This window comes from Ostrea edulis, chromosome 3, assembly GCF_947568905.1.
Source record: "Ostrea edulis chromosome 3, xbOstEdul1.1, whole genome shotgun sequence".
Classification (NCBI taxonomy): Eukaryota; Metazoa; Mollusca; class Bivalvia; order Ostreida; family Ostreidae; genus Ostrea; species Ostrea edulis.
Window position 1 is genome coordinate 19,876,750 of NC_079166.1, and position 20,137 is coordinate 19,896,886.

The 20,137-nt window shown below is 36.2% G+C and overlaps 2 protein-coding genes and 1 pseudogene across 2 annotated transcripts in view; 2 read left to right on the forward strand and 1 right to left on the reverse strand.

The window, feature by feature from the left end:
- The window catches only part of LOC130052536 (inner centromere protein-like), a 58,542-nt gene that overhangs the window by 13,186 nt on the left and 25,219 nt on the right, over nt 1-20,137 (forward strand). The window lies entirely within an intron of this gene.
- Nucleotides 6,687-9,765, forward strand: LOC125677709 (uncharacterized). The gene has a single exon (XM_048915859.2). The coding sequence runs from the start codon at nt 6,783-6,785 to the stop codon at nt 8,826-8,828; it is 2,046 nt and encodes a 681-aa protein (XP_048771816.2). The 5' UTR covers nt 6,687-6,782; the 3' UTR covers nt 8,829-9,765.
- Nucleotides 11,638-12,496, reverse strand: LOC125662377 (putative nuclease HARBI1; annotated as a pseudogene).

The window sequence follows — 20,137 nt, forward strand, 5'->3', positions numbered from 1 at the left end:
TCGTTTAATTAGGAAAATCTCAATTCATTCATTATCAAACACAGAGTAAGCATTAAATCATGGTTACATATGTACCCCAGCTCCGACTGCCCCAAATTCTAAATGCGCTAAAATAAGTACACGTGCTGTATCTTCTCACATTGAAGAGTTACATGTACACTTGTTATAGAGATGCTGAACTTTCTACGTTCTTACTATTAATAAAAATGAAAGACTTCTGCTCCAAAATAACGGATACTTTGAGTGCAGTATTCTATGATACACTGCTGTGCTATTTGATTATTAGCTCAGCTGTAGAGGAGCCTGCAGATAATCTACGATTAGGAATTCAAGGAAGAAAAATAAATAATGTGAATTTGCTTCTTTTTTATCAGGGGCATCTCTAAAGGCTGCATTAATTCAACAACACTATCATCCACCGGATTTGAATACTCTGTTCACAGAGATTGAGCCACCTGATCTCAATGAACTGTTTGTCAAGAAAAAAGCTCGATTCAACAAGAGGACAAGTTCTGCTATATGGAATTCACCGATTCTCAAGCCTGGCTTAAATTAAAGAACTCTAGTGTTGACTCAATAGAAATCTTTATTTAAATTGACAATGCATCTCTGGTTGCATTCAGATTTGATGAAGCTTGCAGTAGAGTGAGTGGTTTTATTTCACCTGTAATGTACGCACCAGAATGTTCACGGACAGCACACCTGTGCTAGGATAACTTGTGTGCTATAGTTCACGTGCTGCCACTATAAGGTTTACGTGAGTTCACGTGTTGCCGCGATAAGGTTTATGTGAGTTCACGTGCTGCCGCGATAAGGTTTACGTGATAGTGATTTTATTTCTGTGAGGCATTCTCATGTAAGTGATTTCTACTTAACTGTGTCGTATCTCATCTCACTGTACAGTTTATGCATCAGTCTTCGGTTTGTCATCATATTTTCATTGACAAGAATTTATTAGATATGAAAAAGGGATAATTAGAACTAACTAATTAAGATTATAGCACCAGACATGTTTTCTCTCTCACTTGCCTTTCTCCCTGCTCTTTCTTTCTCCTCTACAATAAATTATGTGAGAATTCTTTAATTTGTTTGAAAATGTCAAATGATGGTGTTGCAAAATCTACTAAATTTATTTCTAAGTATTGTTGTGTATAAACTTACTTGTATTGCTTTCCAACTTCTATCATTATGATTAAGTCAGACTTATTTTGTGCATAAGACCACACAATTGAACATTGTTTTTTGTTTAACACATTGTACACAAATGCATATAACAAATTAAGACTAGAAAATATTAATGAAAATTAAATTCCATGTTGATTTTCATCATATGATGCATGGAATCCTGTGTAGATACAGTATATTTAAGGAGATCATTGATAATTTTATATATTGTGGACAGTGTTTCCTATTAAATACGTTTGATAATAAATGTATATTGTTCCTTGTTATTTAGCTATATTATATATTATAAAGCACTAATCTGACCAACGACAGGAACAATATGCTTCATTTTGCACTCGATAATTTGAATATGTTGTTGTTTGTTCTCAGGTTCTGTAGTTGTGATAGTTTGTATTCTTATTAAGTTAGTTTTCATTTCTCTGTAAATATCCCGTGGTCCTGAAGAAGGAACAAAGCATCTCAAAGTTTGACAATTTTCTCATGTTTGTGTTGTTGGTCATTTTAAGTGCTTTATTTGATTATTTGACCTCTTATCTACATTCAGATCCAACACTTTGTTGGATGTTGAGTGTTGTTGGCCTTTAGGGTTTTATATATAATACATATATTTATATACAGATATTAAAACAAACAAATCCTTGGTATGGGTGTAAAGGAGCAACTGAAGATGTCATTATTCCACCAAGAACCCGTGACATTCACACCTGATACCGAACGTTTGACGACGGAACTGTCATTACCTGTTTTAACAACTTGGGTCTGTCGAGGCCGGGATTCAAACCCCAGCCGTCGGCATGCAGGGCAAATGTTCTAACCTCGAGGCCACCGCGACAAGAAGCAACTGAAGATGTCATTATTCAACACACACACACACACACACACACACACACACACACACACACACACACACACATATATATATATATATACATGTACAATGTCTACATAGTAATGACCTTTGAAAGATTTTTGTTTTTTCAAATTCCATAGTCTTCATTTTTAGGCATTTTTAAGGAGGTGACAATAATACTCCTAATTAAATCATCTTCCCATTCCTAATCACAGGCACCGGAAGTATGGATAGCATGTTTAGGTATTGTGTCTATAACACCCCTTAGTCATTGATGTTTCTGGTACATACAATCCACCCCTCACACGAAGCAATGTCAACAATGCTGTGGAGATTGTGGAATGTACATACCGGTATTCATACGCGGACGGACGGCACTAAAAACAACTACACTGACACAAGACTTATCTGCATTGTAAATGACAAGCACTGGGATTCAGTAGAAATTGGACAGAATACACACAGCATATAATATGAATATAACCGAGCCGTGAAGGAATCAAAACTTGGCCTCAACACTATTGAGGTGGGCAAAATATTGTATTTTTTGATGGTACGTGGATAAAAAGATTCTTTCCTGCCTGTGGTTCTACATGATGGAATCTGCATGGATTGACTGTTACTTACTATTTCTTGTTCAGTTCAGTGGTAGCAGTTTGCAATCTAATTAAAATTAGACCTTTCATCTCGCTCTTCGTTTCTGTTTGTCGCTCGTAAGATGAAAGCGAGATGAAAGGTCTAATTTTAATTAGATTGTATCAGTTTGTTGGTTCCGTCTACTTTCACTTTGTTGTTATGAAACTTGTACATCATGCTGAGTCTTGCTGTTCTTCGCCGTTGTATTTCCCATAGGAGTTATGAGATCGATGACTTCGTTATCATCACCTTTTCATGTGTCACACTCACAGGCAACTGTATCGTTTGAGTTCGAATTTAATAGTAGTGGTCACACTAATATGGCAAATAAGCAGAGATATATGGTGAACCCGAGAATTCTATTATATTTAAGAATTCATGTCAGCTTTAACGTAAAAGAAGAAAGTCCTAGATAGCATGCTGGAGTAGCAAATGAGGCGTGAATGATGATTTGAAATACAACGTATTTTTATTGGATTGAAATGGTTAATTTATATTTAGTAATTAAAATTCAGATACCTGTAATCTAACATTTCCAGAATTGAAAACAAATGTATCAGAATTATATTGGTGCTAATACACCATTCCAAGTTCACAAAATGATTTTACATGTAAATATACAGGAGCGGATCCAGAAATGTGCCACATTAGATGAAATTTGCTTCAAGTAATTTTTTCAGGGTTGTTTTAATGTAAGAAGTTAGAGAAGTTTAAATCTGAAACTCCATGAAAATAGGCAAATATTCATGTGTATTGTCTAGTATTTCCTGTTAATCTTAATTGTAGTGGTGCGGGGGGATCCTCTGTATCCGCGCCTGGGATACTGATCATGTATCTGATATTTTTTTTGTAAAATTCAAGATTGCTTATAACACTAATATATATGCTTTTGATGTGTATTTCGAAAATGAAATATTGCATGTAACAGTAATATATACCGTATTCTTTTGATATTTGTTTAATTCATTATTTTGATTTGAAATAGTGCATTGTCTATTATTGGAATGAGCTGGGTAAAACGCTGTAAATCAAGGACATCCTAAAATGTAGAGGGAAAGGCAACTCTAACCACATAGTTGCTTTTATGAATAAAGTATTACTTACTGATATCGTAATTGACAGTCTTTAACAACAAAAATCCTTGCTTAACAATTAAATCAATATTAATCTATCATGTATTTTAAATTACCCGCCGCTAAGGGAGTGGCCATTTAAGTTTAATTTATGACGTCACATCGTCCATTCCGGTTTATTTTATCAGCAGCACTGTAAACATGACAAGTCACGAACAGTTACGTTTGGAGTCGTATAGATTTGAGCCCGTTCTTTCGCAAGAAGAAATTGAGAAAGGAAGACATTCAGTCGAATCGCAGACAAGGCAGACGGTAAACGTTCTTCATACAAATGTCTTGAACCTCAACTTGTCATTACGCAAATGATGGATCGACATTTTACGTAGTCTTTTCTTTTCAAATGACTTGATTGAGTCGGGAATTTCGAAAAAGAAAACCCAACCTTTTTTCACATGTCCCCTTCGCATTAGTGTAATTAACTGGTTACCAGGAAGGCATCAACCTATTTATTCGTAAGATCTACCACATGCACATCTTTGATGATCTCACAGTTGCTTGGGTTCAGGACCCCCTCCAAATAAGCTACAAATAAGCTACATGAGTTGATTTATTTTTTGTTGTTGAAAATATTTTTAATGCATTTCAACGTCTTGCATACCCATAAAGTCCAAAATACATGTAATTCAAAATAAGCCCTTTTTAGCTCACCTGAGCTGAAAGCTCAAGTGAGCTTTTCTGATCACCCGTATTCCGGCGTCCGTCCGTTTGTAAACTTTTCACATTTTCAACTTCTTCTCAACAACCACTGGGCCAATTTCAACAGAAGTTGGCACAAAACATCCTTAGGTAAAGGGAATTCTAAATTGTTATAATCAAGAAAAGGTAAAAATAGGGTAGGGTCATTAAAAAATCTTCTTCTCAAGAACCACTGGGCCAGAAAAGATGAAATTTATAGATAAGCTTTATTAGGTAGTGCAGATTCTAAATTGTTAAAATCATGGGGTCACAATAGGGGATCAAGTTTTTACAAACAAATATATAGGGAAAATCTTTAAAAATCTTCTTCTCAAGAACCACTGAGCCAGAAAAGCTGAGATTTATATGAAAGCTTCCTTATATAATGCAGATTCTAAATTGTTAAAATAATGGCCCCCGGGGGTCGGATGGGGCCACAATAGGGGATCAAAGTTTTACATACAAATATATAGGGAAAATCTTTTAAAATCTTCTTCTCAAGAACCACTGAGCCTAAAAAGCAGATATTTATATGAAAGCTTCCTGATATAGTGCAGATTCTAAATTGTTAAAGTCATGGCCCCCGGGGGTCGGATGGGGCCACAATAGGGGATCAAAGTTTTACATACAAATATATAGGAAAAATCTTCTTCCCAAGAACCACTGAGCCAGAAAAGCTGAGATTTATATGAAAGCTTCCTGATATAGTACAGATTCTAAATTGTTAAAATCATGGCCCCCGGGGATCGGATGGGGCCACAATAGGGGGTCAAAGTTTTTTTGTTGTTGTTTGTTTTTGTTGTTGTTTTTTTTTTCGTTTTTGTTGTTGTTGATATAGTGCAGATTCAAGTTTGTTAAAATCATGGACCCCGGGGATTGGATGGGGCCTCAAGGGGGTCATCAAAGTTTTACATACAAATTTATAGGAACAATCTTTTAAAATCTTCTTCTCAAGAACCACTGAGCCAGAAAAGCTTAGATTTATATGAAAGCTTCCTGATATAGTGCAGATTCTAAATTGTTAAGATCATGGCCACCGGGGGTCGGATGGGGCCACAATAGGGGTCAAAGTTTTACATACAAATATATAGGAAAAATCTTTAAAAATCTTCTTCCCAGAACCACTAAGACAGAAAAGCTGAGATTTATATGAAAGCTTTCTGATATAGTGCAGATTCATGTTTGTTAAAATCATGGCCCCCTGGGGTAGGATGGGGCCACAATAGGTGATCAAAGTTTTACATACAAATATATAGGAAAAATCTTTAAAAATCTTCTTCTCAAGAACCATTGGACCAAAGAAGTTCACATTTACATGAAAGCTTTCTGACATAGTGTAGATTCAAGTTTGCAAAAACTTTGGCCTCCAGGGGTAGGTTTGGGGCCATAATAGGGAATAAGGTTTTACATGCAAATAGATATGGAAAATCTTCTGATATGGACCAAGGTGACTCAGGTGAGCGATGTGGCCCATGGGCCTCTTGTTAAAAAAATACCCTCACTAGTTATTATAAGTTCTTTTAGCCTATAATAACCAGTGAGGGTATTTTTTAAAGGGCTTATTTTGAATTATTTTGGACTTAATGGGTATGCAGGACGTTGTTGACATGCATTAGAAATATTTTCAAGAAAAACAATAATTCAACTCATGTATCCTGAACCCAAGCACCTGTGGATGATCTTAAAATCTCATCAAAACCGGAACAGACGGTGTGACGTCAAAATTATTTATTTTTGTGATCTTGAATACAAAAGAGTTACACATCATGGCAGCCTCTATAGATAACGGGAATTTCAATTTTTGACGTTTTCAAATTAGTACTGAAGCTTATCTAGGCCATATATCAACAGAATTTTATGACAAATCTTTATCATATGATTAATCCTATCATTTTTCATGTAAAAATCTTTTGGGTTGCCTTTCCCTCTTACCTACACAGTTGCCTTGATGATTTTAAATTTTCTAGTAATTAATATAAATCAGTTCTGTAGATTGATAAACAAAACAAGATCAGGTGATTTATGTCTATGATTCAACATTGTAACCTGTACTTTATATCCCTTTGTATTCTACTGATCATTGTGATCGATGTATTCCAGACATTAGCATAGATAAGCCGTAGCTGGTAATTTTCAATTTTCTATAAATAGAAAGATTTTATGTTGAAAAGAAAAGTAGCCAAAGATGGGTATTTCCAATTGTCTATAAATAAAATTCGCAAAGTCCGAGGAAGGATGTGATATATACTGGTTGTGAATATGACATTGTATTGTGTCAATTAACGTTAAAGAATCGTTACAGGATGGATCAGATTCCCCGTGTATCAGAAGTCCTGTATGTGGGTGTGTGTCGTAAGATAGGGACACCGACAGAAGTGACCTTCAGAAGGGATCTGTGGGACACGGGGGAGATGATACGGAAACCTTCACAGTTATATAAAGGAGAGAGAAAGATGCTGAGTGGTAGTCGTAGGGAGGGATTTAGGTTTAAATCATCTGACTTTGATTTCATGCAGTGGTACCCTGATCATAAGGTGATATGTGAGATGTCTCAGTCAACGTTTTATCATCCACCCAGACATACACTTATCTATATGGAGACCTCTGATACTCCCCCGGGATTCGCCAGATTACAACTACTCACACCGTCAAATCAAGAAATTGTCATGTCATCACTGTTGGAGAGAAATAATACTGAATACATTTCATGTTCATTACTCAGGATGAGGTTACATCAGGCAATGAAAGGATTTAATCCAGCCATTGAAGGTGAAAACCTGCACGGTCCATGTCACAACTGCACTTATCTATCTATAGAGGCTGATTTCGCGCTGTGTTTCCATTCCCATCATTGGCCATTACCAGCCCTTCCCTGGGTTGATAGATGTTTGACTCGCGCATGGCCATCGCGTAGTGTACTGCAATCAATTATTGATGAAGGATTTCATCTTGTTCCTATCGCAAACAGACAGACAGATGACAATTTAGACTTGGAATGGAGAATTTCTTTTTCACAAGCAGAGCAAAAGCTAGTGTACTCTATGAACCATTGCCAGTTTCTCTGTTACGGAATTATGAAAATAATTCTGAAAGAAGTGATTTCTGACGAATTACTGTGTTCGTATTTTATGAAAACAATATTATTTTGGAGAATTCAAGAGAGCTCTTCAACTCCATGGTTACCATCAACATTACTTCAACATGTGTGGTTTTGTTTCAAATCATTGATGCAGTGTGTATATACCGGTTACCTTCCAAATTTCTTTATTCCGGAGAACAACATGTTTGAAGGAAAAGTTGTCGGGGCACAACAAATATTCCTGTATCAAAAGATAGAAACATTTTACGAAATAGGCATTGCCTTCCTGTTACATAGTCCCACTCTCAGAGCGATTCTGATCCCGGCCGTCTCCGATCCATACTTTGTAATGCCGACAGGGGAAAGTTACCTCAAGTCAGAAATATATATCGATATTGCTTTTGATGATGAAAGCGACCGTACTAAAAGTATAGTTATTGTATCGGATTTCCTTTCAAACATGATGCATTTAAATGTAATAGATCAGTTATTCTCAACCTGTCAGAATGCTGTATACCATGATATGTTGATATATGTGCTTGTATCAACTTCCATGTCACTAAAAGCACAGTGTTTGTTTCCGTCAAAGAAGAAGAGATACTCCACTGATAGGTCAATAATTCACATGTTAGGTCTATTTTTAAAGTTAGGTTGTGTATCTGATGGTTTATATTTCGCGTTATACTTGTACGACACCGGTAGATATCAAACAGCGCTAACTGTCACAGATAGAGTGAACCAGAGACTCTCACAGTCCCATGTCATGTATCACGATACAGTAGACAGACAGAGATACAGTGAAGTGGTAGGTGGTGAATCAATGCTAACTAAGTTTAGGAAGGCTTTGGCAAGAGATATTATGTTCTTTCAAGGCTTTACCTATATTGAAGAATTAAGGTTGGAACAAGAAGTCAGTAAAATGAACGGAATACCAGTTCCATTGTTATCTCCCTTTGTGACCGTGCACATGTTATCTGTCCTATGTCACTACAGACTAGGTAACAGGTCACAATATATACAGGCTCTGACAGACCTACACACCCTACTGCTCTATGATGATGGGAGATACGTAGAGTTAGACAATAGAGACCTCCCCTGGCAGATACTGGGGATCTGTCAACATGTTGTGGGGGACTTACACGGGGCATTACAGTCTTATCAAGAGTCACTTAGACAGAGACCATATCACAAAATAGAGATAGCTACGGAAACTAGACTTAATTTTGTTCAATCACAATTAAGGTTGAACAGTACTCGGATAGTGACGTAGAAGAATTATGTTACGTGTAAAAACAACCAGACACAGTTTAGTAACTAGCTATTCAGATTAAACGGGGACAAGATAGCTTATTGCATGAATATGAATAGAACGTTTTTTGAATTTTCAGTACACAATTTTGTTTATATTTCATCGCATATAATTATAATAACAGAGACGTCGGATTCTGTTCCAGTAGAGAGAATAGCGTGTGATGCCGGACAATGTCGTTTGTTATGACTTACAAAACTCCCTGTCTTGTTGTAGTGATATCTTTAAATGCCTTGCACAACTCTCTATTTTGTATTGCTTATGGGATTTATGAGATTGATCACTGTTCGTTATCTTCACCTTTCATTTTAAGAATTGACTCTGTAAAGGCCTTCACTAGGATCGTGTTTTGAAAGGCCATAATTGTATAACCAGAATTTGTGCCGTTTTACGTGTGATTCTGAACACCTTTAGGATGTAAAACTTATACGGTACCAATTTGGATGTATATATACATGTATATAAGTTTTTATAATAAAAGCCATAAAAAGAATTTTCAAAAATGTGTATTGAAAAATTACTTTTCAAATCATTTTAGATTTTCCTCTTTGCAATATAATATTTCATTTTGTATTACTATGTTTAAATGGATACCTGTAAACTGCGATATGAAATCGAATTGAAAAAAACCAAACAAATCGAACTGATATCCAAATTTGAATACAAATTAGACATAGGAAGTTTTAAGTTTTAGTTACATTTTTATTTGTTTGTTTTATTTTGTTATTAGTTTTTGTTGATTAAGTAATGCTCTGGATAACAAAGGGAAGTGACTGTTGCAACTTCTAGTTTTTGCGGAACATATGTATACTATTTTGAAATAGAAATTATATACAGTGCGTGCTACACCTTCTATACCAGCTCAGATGTTATCTAACAAAATAAACTTTTTTCATATCTCTTTTATTACTTTATGATTTAAGAGATAATCAACTTTTGAAATCTTACCTGCAAAAGTCCAGCCTTACAAAATAAGGCGCGCAGTAAATGACATGTTACGGGTGGTCAGTTGCGGGGTTGTCATTCAATTGATCGATTTTACAGCGGCCAGTTTTGTTGTTTGATTATCTATAAAGTCATGTAAAACATTTCTCTTACACTTATGTATTGATAAAAAACACGCACTCTTTTTTAAAAATTCGGTCCAATCGTACCTGTGGCTCTCACCTTCATTGAGTGACCTGATAAAATATATCTATAACGAGTATACAAGCGAATTTGACGATTGTACGAGTAAACAATCTTGATACGACAGATCTAGTCCAAATATAGCGATGATGCAAAGAATAAGAAAATAAAATTTTGAAGAACTTCTACTGTACGTTCCTTATTTTTCGCGAGTTCTAAATATCGCGAAATGCGTCAAATGATAATGAATTCGCGAGTGATCAAGAATTTTAGTATGTATTTCAGCAATACAAAAACAAACGAGAGTTATTTTATTTCATGTGTAGTGCTTCTCGTGAAATTATCAAAAGCGTAAACGGCCTGCATTGATCAAAATATCTCCTTTTCATTTTGAAACTTAGAACGTCAGAAATCATTTAACTATGGATATGAAGAATTGCTGCTTATGAGGTTAGTACCCTCTCCCTGATAGAGTTAAAACGTAATATTGACTAGTAGATAGTTAAGTCATATTTCGACGCTGTAGTATTAGAAGGTCCTATGTCGAGATTTTTTGGAATTTCAAACTTTGAAGGAAATGGGAAAAATTGCTAAGAGAGAAGAACAAAATGTATATTCTTTGTATTCTTGATATTACAGATCAATGTCATTATTTTTGAAAAATGAACTAAACTATTTTCTTTAGTATTTTATTTTGAAACTCAGTTCCAGGGATAATGAGGCAAAAATAATTAGATCTACCTTACAAGATTTAGAAACTCATCTGTTTAAAAATCAAAGCTCTAAATTCAGAAATCCTGAGGGAAAGGGGCAAACTTAAAATGAAAGTAACTGGCACTTACGACCTTCAAATATTTTCAGTCAATTTTTCTTATACTTTGTACTGGGACGTACAATAGGGGGATAGAAGTGTTGAGAGAAAAATGGCGTCACTGGGTGTAAAAAGATATTCTAATAAACTTTTAATTATTTGAGATTTGGTATCATTGACATGCAGGCTGTTACATATATGTAAAACTTATACGGTACCAATTTTGATGCACCACATGCGCATTTCGACAAATAATGTCTCTTCAGTGATGCTCAACCGAAATGTTTGAAATCCGAAATAACTATGAAGTTTTAGAGCTAAATATAGCCAAAAACAGCGTGCCAAAAAGTGGAGCCAAATTCATCCAAGGATAAGAGCTATGCATGAGGGAGATAATACAAATATTAACAACAGGAGATAGTGCAGCTTACGGAGACAAATTCTTTATTTGTGCTGAGTTTTAGGAGGTTGTGTTATACTTATGACGAATACACGTAAATTAATTAAAGTTTAGTTTCTTCTATTTTATAGAGAACACTTTTTAAAATAAATTTATAACATTTCGTCATATTGTAGGGTTGTATTTGATGTTTACTCTTTCCAAGTAATGATACAATTACTACCAAGAAATTGAAAAAATAACTGAAAATCTGGAAGTAAAAAGAACGACGAAAGTATGTGACAATATAGATCTAATCAGACACGTGTCATTGTTTATCAGGGTGGGTGGGGGGGGGGGAGAGTTAACTTCACAATATTGTCTAAAAATCTTAACAAGTGCAAAGAAAAATAAATATCAAAGCTCTCAATTCCGAAATCTTGAAGGGAAGGGGTAGCTGAGACTTGAAACTAAATCAAATGTTGTAATTTATTACTTTGGTTGTTATATTTTTCCAAATAGAATTGAATATGCTTCTTGTGAGGGTGTTGCAGGGTGCAGGTATGGTGTTAACAGATACCCAGAGCATGCGTAACCACTGTCGCCCAATAGAATTCCATCATCAACGCTTCGATTGTGGCTCTCGAGATACAAACTGACATCGGGCATTCGGAAGATGTGACTATCATGTGTACTTCCTGGCCATTTAGCGTCAATGTTAATCAATTTTCCTAAAATACAATATCTTTTTGTTACACGAAGTATGTTGATTATTTGTCCTGATACGACGATGATGGATATGGTACAGTAACACGTATTGTAATGATTACATATAAGATGTATAATCATAACCGGTTGAAAAGGAAAGTATGAAATTCACGGTTTGTGGCATGAAGTATACCTACCTTCATGGTCACATATAGCTTGCACATTGATTGAGTGCCACCCTTTTCTGTTGACGTAAGTTGGTTCGTCTAGAGTTGGAGCTTGTATCCTTATATGAGTACCTTCGACAAATCCAATTACCCCTGGGAATCCTCCACGCATAAAAAAGGTTCTCTTCGACTTCATTATATCATCTTGTGTAGGTCACCGCAGAAACTGGTCTTTTTTAGACAGGAAAGCTTCGGTGACATTTTTGATAGCTCTGCTTACCGTGCCTTTGTTTACACCCATCGTTTCTCCAATTACCTCAAGAAAACTCCCCGAAGCATAAAATCGAAGAGCAAGCATTACCTACAACATGGATATAAAAATTACTACATATGTACACTCAACGGAGATTGACTTTCTATGTTGTAGTATAGGCTTTTCCCCGCATAGATCCCCCCCCCGGAAAAACGGGTCCGGGATAGACATTCCCCCCAGAAAGTTGGGCCTGGCATAAAATTTCCCCCTAGGAAGAATTATTCCGGGCCCAATCCCCCCCCTAGGAAAAACCGTCCCAGTATAGAATAGGAGGGGAAAAATTCAATACCAGGGCGGTTTTTCCGCCTGGGGGGAAACTCTATACTGATTTTGAACATAGGGGGAATCATATGTTGGTGCGGTTTTCCTATGGGGAAAATCCATCCCGGATCCGTTTTTTTCGGGGGGAAGTCTATGCGGGGCAAAAGCCTACACTACAACACCGGCGCGGTATGAAATACACATTTATTATATACTGTACTGTTAGAAGCTTCCCGGCTAATCTCTAAAGCTTAACAAAAACAAAACACCAATAAACAACACGTTAAACATTTATATGAAATGAAATGAAATAGATAGGGGAAAATTATCGCCGCAAAGAAAAATCGGAAGGGGGGGGGGGGTGTGTGAATAATATCCATACTCCATGCAGGTGCCTGTGATCAATTATTTCTGTATATCACAAACACTTCACTTCAGCTTCACGTGGAAAAGGAAAATTCTGGTTTACAGCCCCTCAACTCCTTTTCTGATTGATTTTTTATGGAATGCCTTATCGGGTACGTTTTATGAAGTAATTTAGAAAAAGAGAAGTACATTTGATCATAAGCTTACAAGGTAATACAATTGTTACGTCAGATGTGAAGTCACTGTTCACTTCAAAGTGACGTAATATTTTTGCAAAACAACAACAACAAAAACGGTTGACGTGTTCAAAATATCGATAAACTATAAGCTACATGTACTTCTAAGGTAGGCCCTAATACACAATCTGCTAAGACCCCTTTATAATCGAATTTCAAATGTTGTATATGTGCACGTAAACTGCTTTCAAATAAGAAATGAAGGTAGATCTACGTCATGTATGCATATATTCGGAGAAAAAAGATTAAGCAATTATCATAGTATGAAACAAAGGCCTAAATTACACTAACTGTACAAGCTAGCATTGTACTAAATATTGTATTATTGAGGTTATGTTTTCATAATATTTCATGTTAATCAACGTCACTTGAATTTCATTTTTTCATATAAAAATATGCTAGTTCGTTGTTTTGTACATGGGATTGTTGAATGTGTACATTTGTAGCTTCAAACTATCTATATTATGAGAGTTAAAAAGAAAAGAATTACTAGCTACATCTCAACCGAGATGGACTGGCTACGTCCTGTTGCTCTCATTAAGTCATTACGCAAAAGGTCCGAGATAAATTAAATATATAGACTCGCGCTTAAGTCGAAATCTTGAAGCTATTTGTTTATCGCTGAGGTCTCCCATGCTTTGTCTTTCCCTGTAAACCCGCTCTTTTCTTTCCTCACACAAGTTGCCAAACAATAAAAAGTCCGCCATTCCTGTTTTAACTGTTAGTTAAATAGTTTAATGTACCTCCCGTACCTCAGTTAAATCTGTCTGTTAAATCAGCAACTTAACGGAGTGTTAACTGTCAGTTAAATTTCGTGCAACCCGTTCAACTTGCAGTTAACTTTAACGGCGCGTTAACTCAATTTTAACGGCCAGTTAACTTTAACTAACGTTCGTGCAACTGGATCCTGATTGTTAAAATAAAGTTTAAATTAATTTACTCGAAATTTTGTATAAAATTCATTATTTTCGCCAATGATTTAAAAATTTGGTCTTCAGTCCCACTTTTTTGTTCCATTTTAAATTTTAAGACAAGACCTTGAAAATTTGCCTATGTGAAATTTTAGAAATTGACATTACTCCTAATATATCTTTTTAAACTCTGAAATTTGATAGACATGAATTATGATGAACTCCTCCGAGGTTCGGTGAAGGCGTCAGTCCAAATATTCAGCCAAGCCGAATCTTAATCGAGTTTACCCAATTAGAAGAGCTCTACTAATAAATTACTTTGTAGATAAGGTTAAGTTTTTCATTTTATGACCTGAAGGTTAATTTTGTTCAACGTTGTCATCAGTGGCGGATTTAAGGGGGGGGGGGTGTCTTACCCCCCCTAAAATTTTCAAATTTAAGTTAAATCGTGGTATTGGCCTATCTTGTTTAGAAAAATGTACTAAACGATAAAAGAAGCAATAATTTCTTCCACTCCCGAAGAAATAAATGACAAAATCTTTTAATTTCTTGAATTTTTTAATTGGGAGAACTTAATATTTTCCAAAAGCCTTGAAATTTGCGTCATTTTATTAATTTCACCTTATTAAAAATGATAGAAAATAGTACAAATGACTTAAATAGGAGACATATTTCAAGCCCTATAAAATCCAAGAGCTTTCGGTAGCTTCGCCCCCTGGGCCCCCACCAAGGGTTCGCCCTGGACCCACTGGGGGCCTCAAGGCGGCCCCCAGACCCCCTGCCTCATAAAGTGGCGCCCCCCGTAACTGCAATTCCTGGATCCGCCCCTGGTCATTGTCCAGATATGACGAAGATAAAACTATGCAAGAACCGATCTGTGTTATTCAGCTATGCACACAAATGAAGCTCGTTACACGGTATTTCGTTGCTTAAGGTTAATCGATCATCATGTGATGTCATAGGTTTTTGCAAAAATCTTTATCAAATCAAATTTTGTGCATGATAGAAATATATCTTTCAGAGGAAATTTATTCACTGCATAGAATAAAAAAATTGGTAAACTATTGATTTTGAAAAAGTTTATATTTTCCATAGATAATGAATTCTTTGTAATTAAAAAAATGTTGTTAAGGGCACTAGCTTCTATACTGGTATTTCTTCTACTGTATGTCTATCATACATGATTTCCCTGATATCCACAATTAATTTATACATATTTATGAATTAACTTTTTCAAACTGTTGACATTTAAAATTTGTCATTTTAACAAGTTTTTATCTATTTTAATTATTATATATAACGAAAATGTGTAATTTTCTGATGTTAACATAGACTTAGTTTTTTTTTTTTTTTTTTTTTTTTTTATGTCTGACGTCTTTAAAAATGTGGCAACATACATATTTTCTTTGGTTATTGATTAAATTTCGCTGTATTGAATGAAAATTAAAACAGATTTTGCACTTTTAACCATTAATATTGATAAGTCATATGAGGATCACCTTAAAATAGGCTACCACACGTACGTGAGCTTCACATGCCCTCTGTTTTGGGGGTTTATGGTAGTACTCAAGAATTCTTACGACATTCAAACTAACTTTCAACAATAAATAGTGGTTCAGAATTTTTTTTAAAGCTATAAATGCCCCACAAAATCAAATGTGTGCTAGGCTTAATTAAAAACTGTATTTAGGAGGCTCCTAAAAGGGAACCAGCTAAATTTACGACAACCAGAAAATAGTCGATGTCAACAATATCGTGGCATTTCATGATTTGTTCCTGAATTTAGCAGTATTAAGATTGAAAGTTACATTTTAGTCCAAACTTATTTGTTACCGACGACTTTGTTGATTATGGAAGACTAACAAAATTGGAAAACCGAGGATATTATCGTGTCAATTTCAATAAGACGGAGGGGAATTTGAACAGGTTAGAGAAATTCTTACATAATTGATACGTTATCAATGCTTGTGAAAGATTGATGAGCCTAGAGGTATGTTGTTTTATGTCGTATTTGAGCCGAGACAATCTTTTTCTTTTAAGCGCAACACATCGGCGATACTAGATTCGAAGACATGTAAAACTACATGGCTACCGTTTGGAATAAATAATTTTGTATTCTTTGTTGATGATTTTTATGGTTTAGTTTTTAAAAGATTTATCATTTCTATAGACATGGTGCTAGCTCTACATCAAGCCATTTCAGTCTCCTTATTTTATTGTTCTCTTCTCTCTACTCACGTGTCACTATCAATAAAATCAATAAAATTTAACTTATTGTGCACAGGAATTTGAAATTTTATCAATAAAGTCAATAAAATTCACTTGATTGACCAAGCCATGAGCTATGCGTTAGCATACATTTTAATCAAATGAAATAAATCACAACATATAAAATCCTCAGTCATATCAATTATTATATTTTGAGGTCAGAAACTATGTTCAGAGTTTAAAAACAAAGGGTGATAATTGTGTAGAAAGTTGCATCTGCACGAAATCATTGGATTACAAAAATGTCAGGCCCGGAGTGAATGTGACGTATTGCAATGGGTCCTCGGTAAAGTCAATGTTTACACGGAATCGAATAAAGTAAATACTGACAGCATAAGAGAGGGGTTAGGAGGCAAATTTAAGTTGGCAAATGTTGTTAGTGATAAATACTGACGTGTTACATTCATTGCGCGGCGGTTCAAAGCGAAATTCTTGATTTCTCCAAAACGGCGTTTCATTCCTGTTCGCTATGCTCACACATAGCTGATGGCTTGGTCAATGAAGTGAATTTTATTGACTTTATTGATAAAATTTCAAACTCCTGTGCATTGTGCAAATGAGACTAGAGATTCTGGGATCTGGGTTCATATCTCGGTCTGGTCTGTTGCATTTTCTCCTTTCTTGTTATATTTGGTGCTGTGCACCAGCCCTTGGAACTGACAGGTGAAGATCAATCGGAACTCCTCGAATGTCTCGTGCACTGGACATAGATCTCGGATGTAATACGATGGCATCCATGAGCGAAATTGATGCATTGTCAATTGTGACGTCACAGCAATGCATTAAATTCGCTCATGGATGCCATCGTATTACATCCGAGATTTATGTCGAGTGTGCGAGACATTCGAGGAGTTCCGATTGAGGTGAAATTTAAAGGTGAAACGATACAGTACCTTCTCGATTCGATTCAATTTGGCCACTATTAAAAATTGTTTGTTGGGCGTTAACCGCCCGACCCTCTCAAAAGGTCGCCGACCTCAAAAAATTTATTGGTCCAACAGCGATGTTTTTTTTTTGGTTATTGTCCGGTGCGGAACAGAACCGAGTTCGAGCCGGATTTTAGCCGTCCGAGTCAGTAAAGCGCTTGACAGTCACCTTGCTTCGCTTCAAGCGCTTCCTTGATGGTTTGTTTCAAAATGTCCAACCTGAAGAGGACAAAATCGTACGCAACTTTATGCGTAAATATAGAGTTTAAAAACTCAAAGGAACGAAGCAAAGCCAATAGACTGCTTGAGTTTGACACGGATTCAACTGCGGCTGACGAACGTAGACACAACATAGAGCACATGTCGAAGTACATATCTGTGTAACCGGGTGTAATAATAACAATAACTCCGGTGTCGTGGGTTTTATCTTTATTGTGGTGATGATTGTTGCATGACCCTCCCATGAGGTGCAAAGGTCGATGCAAACATTAAGAAATCCTCCTACTTTATAGAATGTGTTGATGTTCTAACTGATCAAATAGAATAAATCTCCATCCAATAAATCAATCCACTAGTAAAGAACAAGCTACTATATGAAACTTTTATCGAACAACCCTTCTGTGCCACTTAAGCATGAAAACAAGAATACCTGTCCTCAAAAGAAATTTCCCTCCTAAAAACCATGTGACCAAGCTAGAGTGATCTATAAATAGTAACAATTATCCTAAAGAAAAACCTGTTCTGCATAGTAAGCAGTAAAATTTAATAAGTAATGAAATAAGACAAACACAAGTCATGGTTATAATAATGATTTCAATTAGATAAAACCTTATTCTCATATCAAATTTCAAAACTCTGTAAAGAAATTGAATTAAAGCAATTTATTTTCAATAAATAAAATCCCTGAAATAAAGTATTAAAAACATGTAAAATTTCACTCTATTACATACTCCCCTGTGTTGAAAAATGACGTCTCGGCATGTACCTTTTAAACTGCACAACAATTTTTATTTGTTTGATAGAATTTCAAGAATTGCTCTGCCTGCTTCTTCCTGCAAATTGGAAAGTAAAGAAGAATTTGATGCTAAAGAAGTTATACAAAATACTTTCTTTTCCCAATCTTCTTTCCGAGTAGATGGTACAAGTGTTGCAGATTTATTCAGCAGGAAGTCGTCAGTTTGATAGCGGACAGGTAATTTCCGCTGTCTGGTAGATCTCCTTAGAGGAACTTCTTCGGTCTGTTTTGCTTCTGTCTGAGATATTGCTGCATCCGGAACTTCTTCCTGAGCAATCTCCGTATCGCTAGCGCTAGCATTCTGAAATGAAACGTTATTAGTCTCATGAGCAATCTCAGAATCATCAGCATCACTGAACTGCTGTCTCCTTGCTCTACCTGACTAACTATGAATCCCCATGAAGAATCATCTTCTGAGTCACTCTCCCCAGATTCTTCTTGATGAGTATTCTCTGGTTCCTCACTAACTTTTGCTGCTGCAGGCTTAACCCTTGATTTCCTTGGAGCTGGTGTTGGTGCATCATGAATGAAACCCACTGGAAGTAAAAGGTTGCGATGTAGAGTTCGAGTACGTCCTTCACCATTTTCTCTTCTGACAGTAAAAACAGGAATATCACCATTTGGCTGTGCAATGACTGTGTAAGGCTCCTGCTCCCATCTATCAGCCAACTTGTGCTTACCATCAAAAGCAACTATTTTTACTAGTACTCGATCTCCAACTTTCACCGTTCCACCTCTCACCTTAGTGTTGTAGGTGTCTCTCTGCTTGGTCCTTGCTTTCTCAGATGCTTCTGCTGCTATTTCGTATGCTTTTTGGATTTTACTCCGCAAGTCGGTTACATACTGAGTAGTAGGTTCCTTCTCATTTTCTCTAAGGCCAAAAGTCATGTCCACGGGCAATCTTGGGATTCTACCAAACATCAGTAAGTATGGCGTTTGTCCAGTGCTCTCGTGGCGAGTGCAATTATAGGCATGTACTAACGGATTGACGTATGCCTTCCAATTAGCCTTCTTGGTGGATGGAAGTGAACCAAGCATATCAAGCAGAGTCCGGTTAAACCTCTCGCACATTCCATTACTCATCGCGTGATAACTGGTGGTCCTTGATTTGCTCATCCCTGCAATGGTACATAATTCTTTAATCACCTTACTCTCAAAGTTGGCACCTTGGTCAGAATGAATTCTGGCAGGTATTCCGTAATGAACAATAAAATGATTAAAGAATGCTTCTGCAGTTGTCCTTGCTAATTGGTTCCTGGTTGGGATAGCTAATGCATACCTAGTAAAGTGATCCGTGATCACCAACATGTGTTGATAACCTCCCTTGGATGCTTCCAGTCAGGTAATCCATGCATACCAATTCTAGTGGTGCACTGGTCACGATGTTCACTAGAGGAGCTCGTTGATTAGTTGGTGTCTTCCTCCTAGTACATCTTCCACATTCGGTGATCCACGTCTCAACATCACTATGCATTCCAGGCCAATAGAACCTATCTTTAATGAGTGAAAGGGTTCTGTCTTTACCAGGGTGTCCCATGTCATTATGAAGAGCTTCCATTACAGTTGATGCATGAGCAATGGGTAAAACCAGTTGATGTTTAATTCCTTCATCTGTTGTTGTTACTCGATGCAAAACTCCATCTATTAACCTTAAATTTTGAAATTGTCGCAGTAGGGAGTTAGATCCTATTTCTTTCCTTGAAGGTTTCACATTGGATTGTACATAGTCCTTCATCCTCTTTATATCAGGATCCAGATCCTGTGCTTTACACCAATCAATG

What these genes read in the sequence shown, in the direction of transcription:
- LOC125677709 (XM_048915859.2), top strand. Translation starts at nt 6,783, where the DNA reads ATGGATCAGATTCCCCGTGTATCAGAAGTCCTGTATGTGGGTGTGTGT.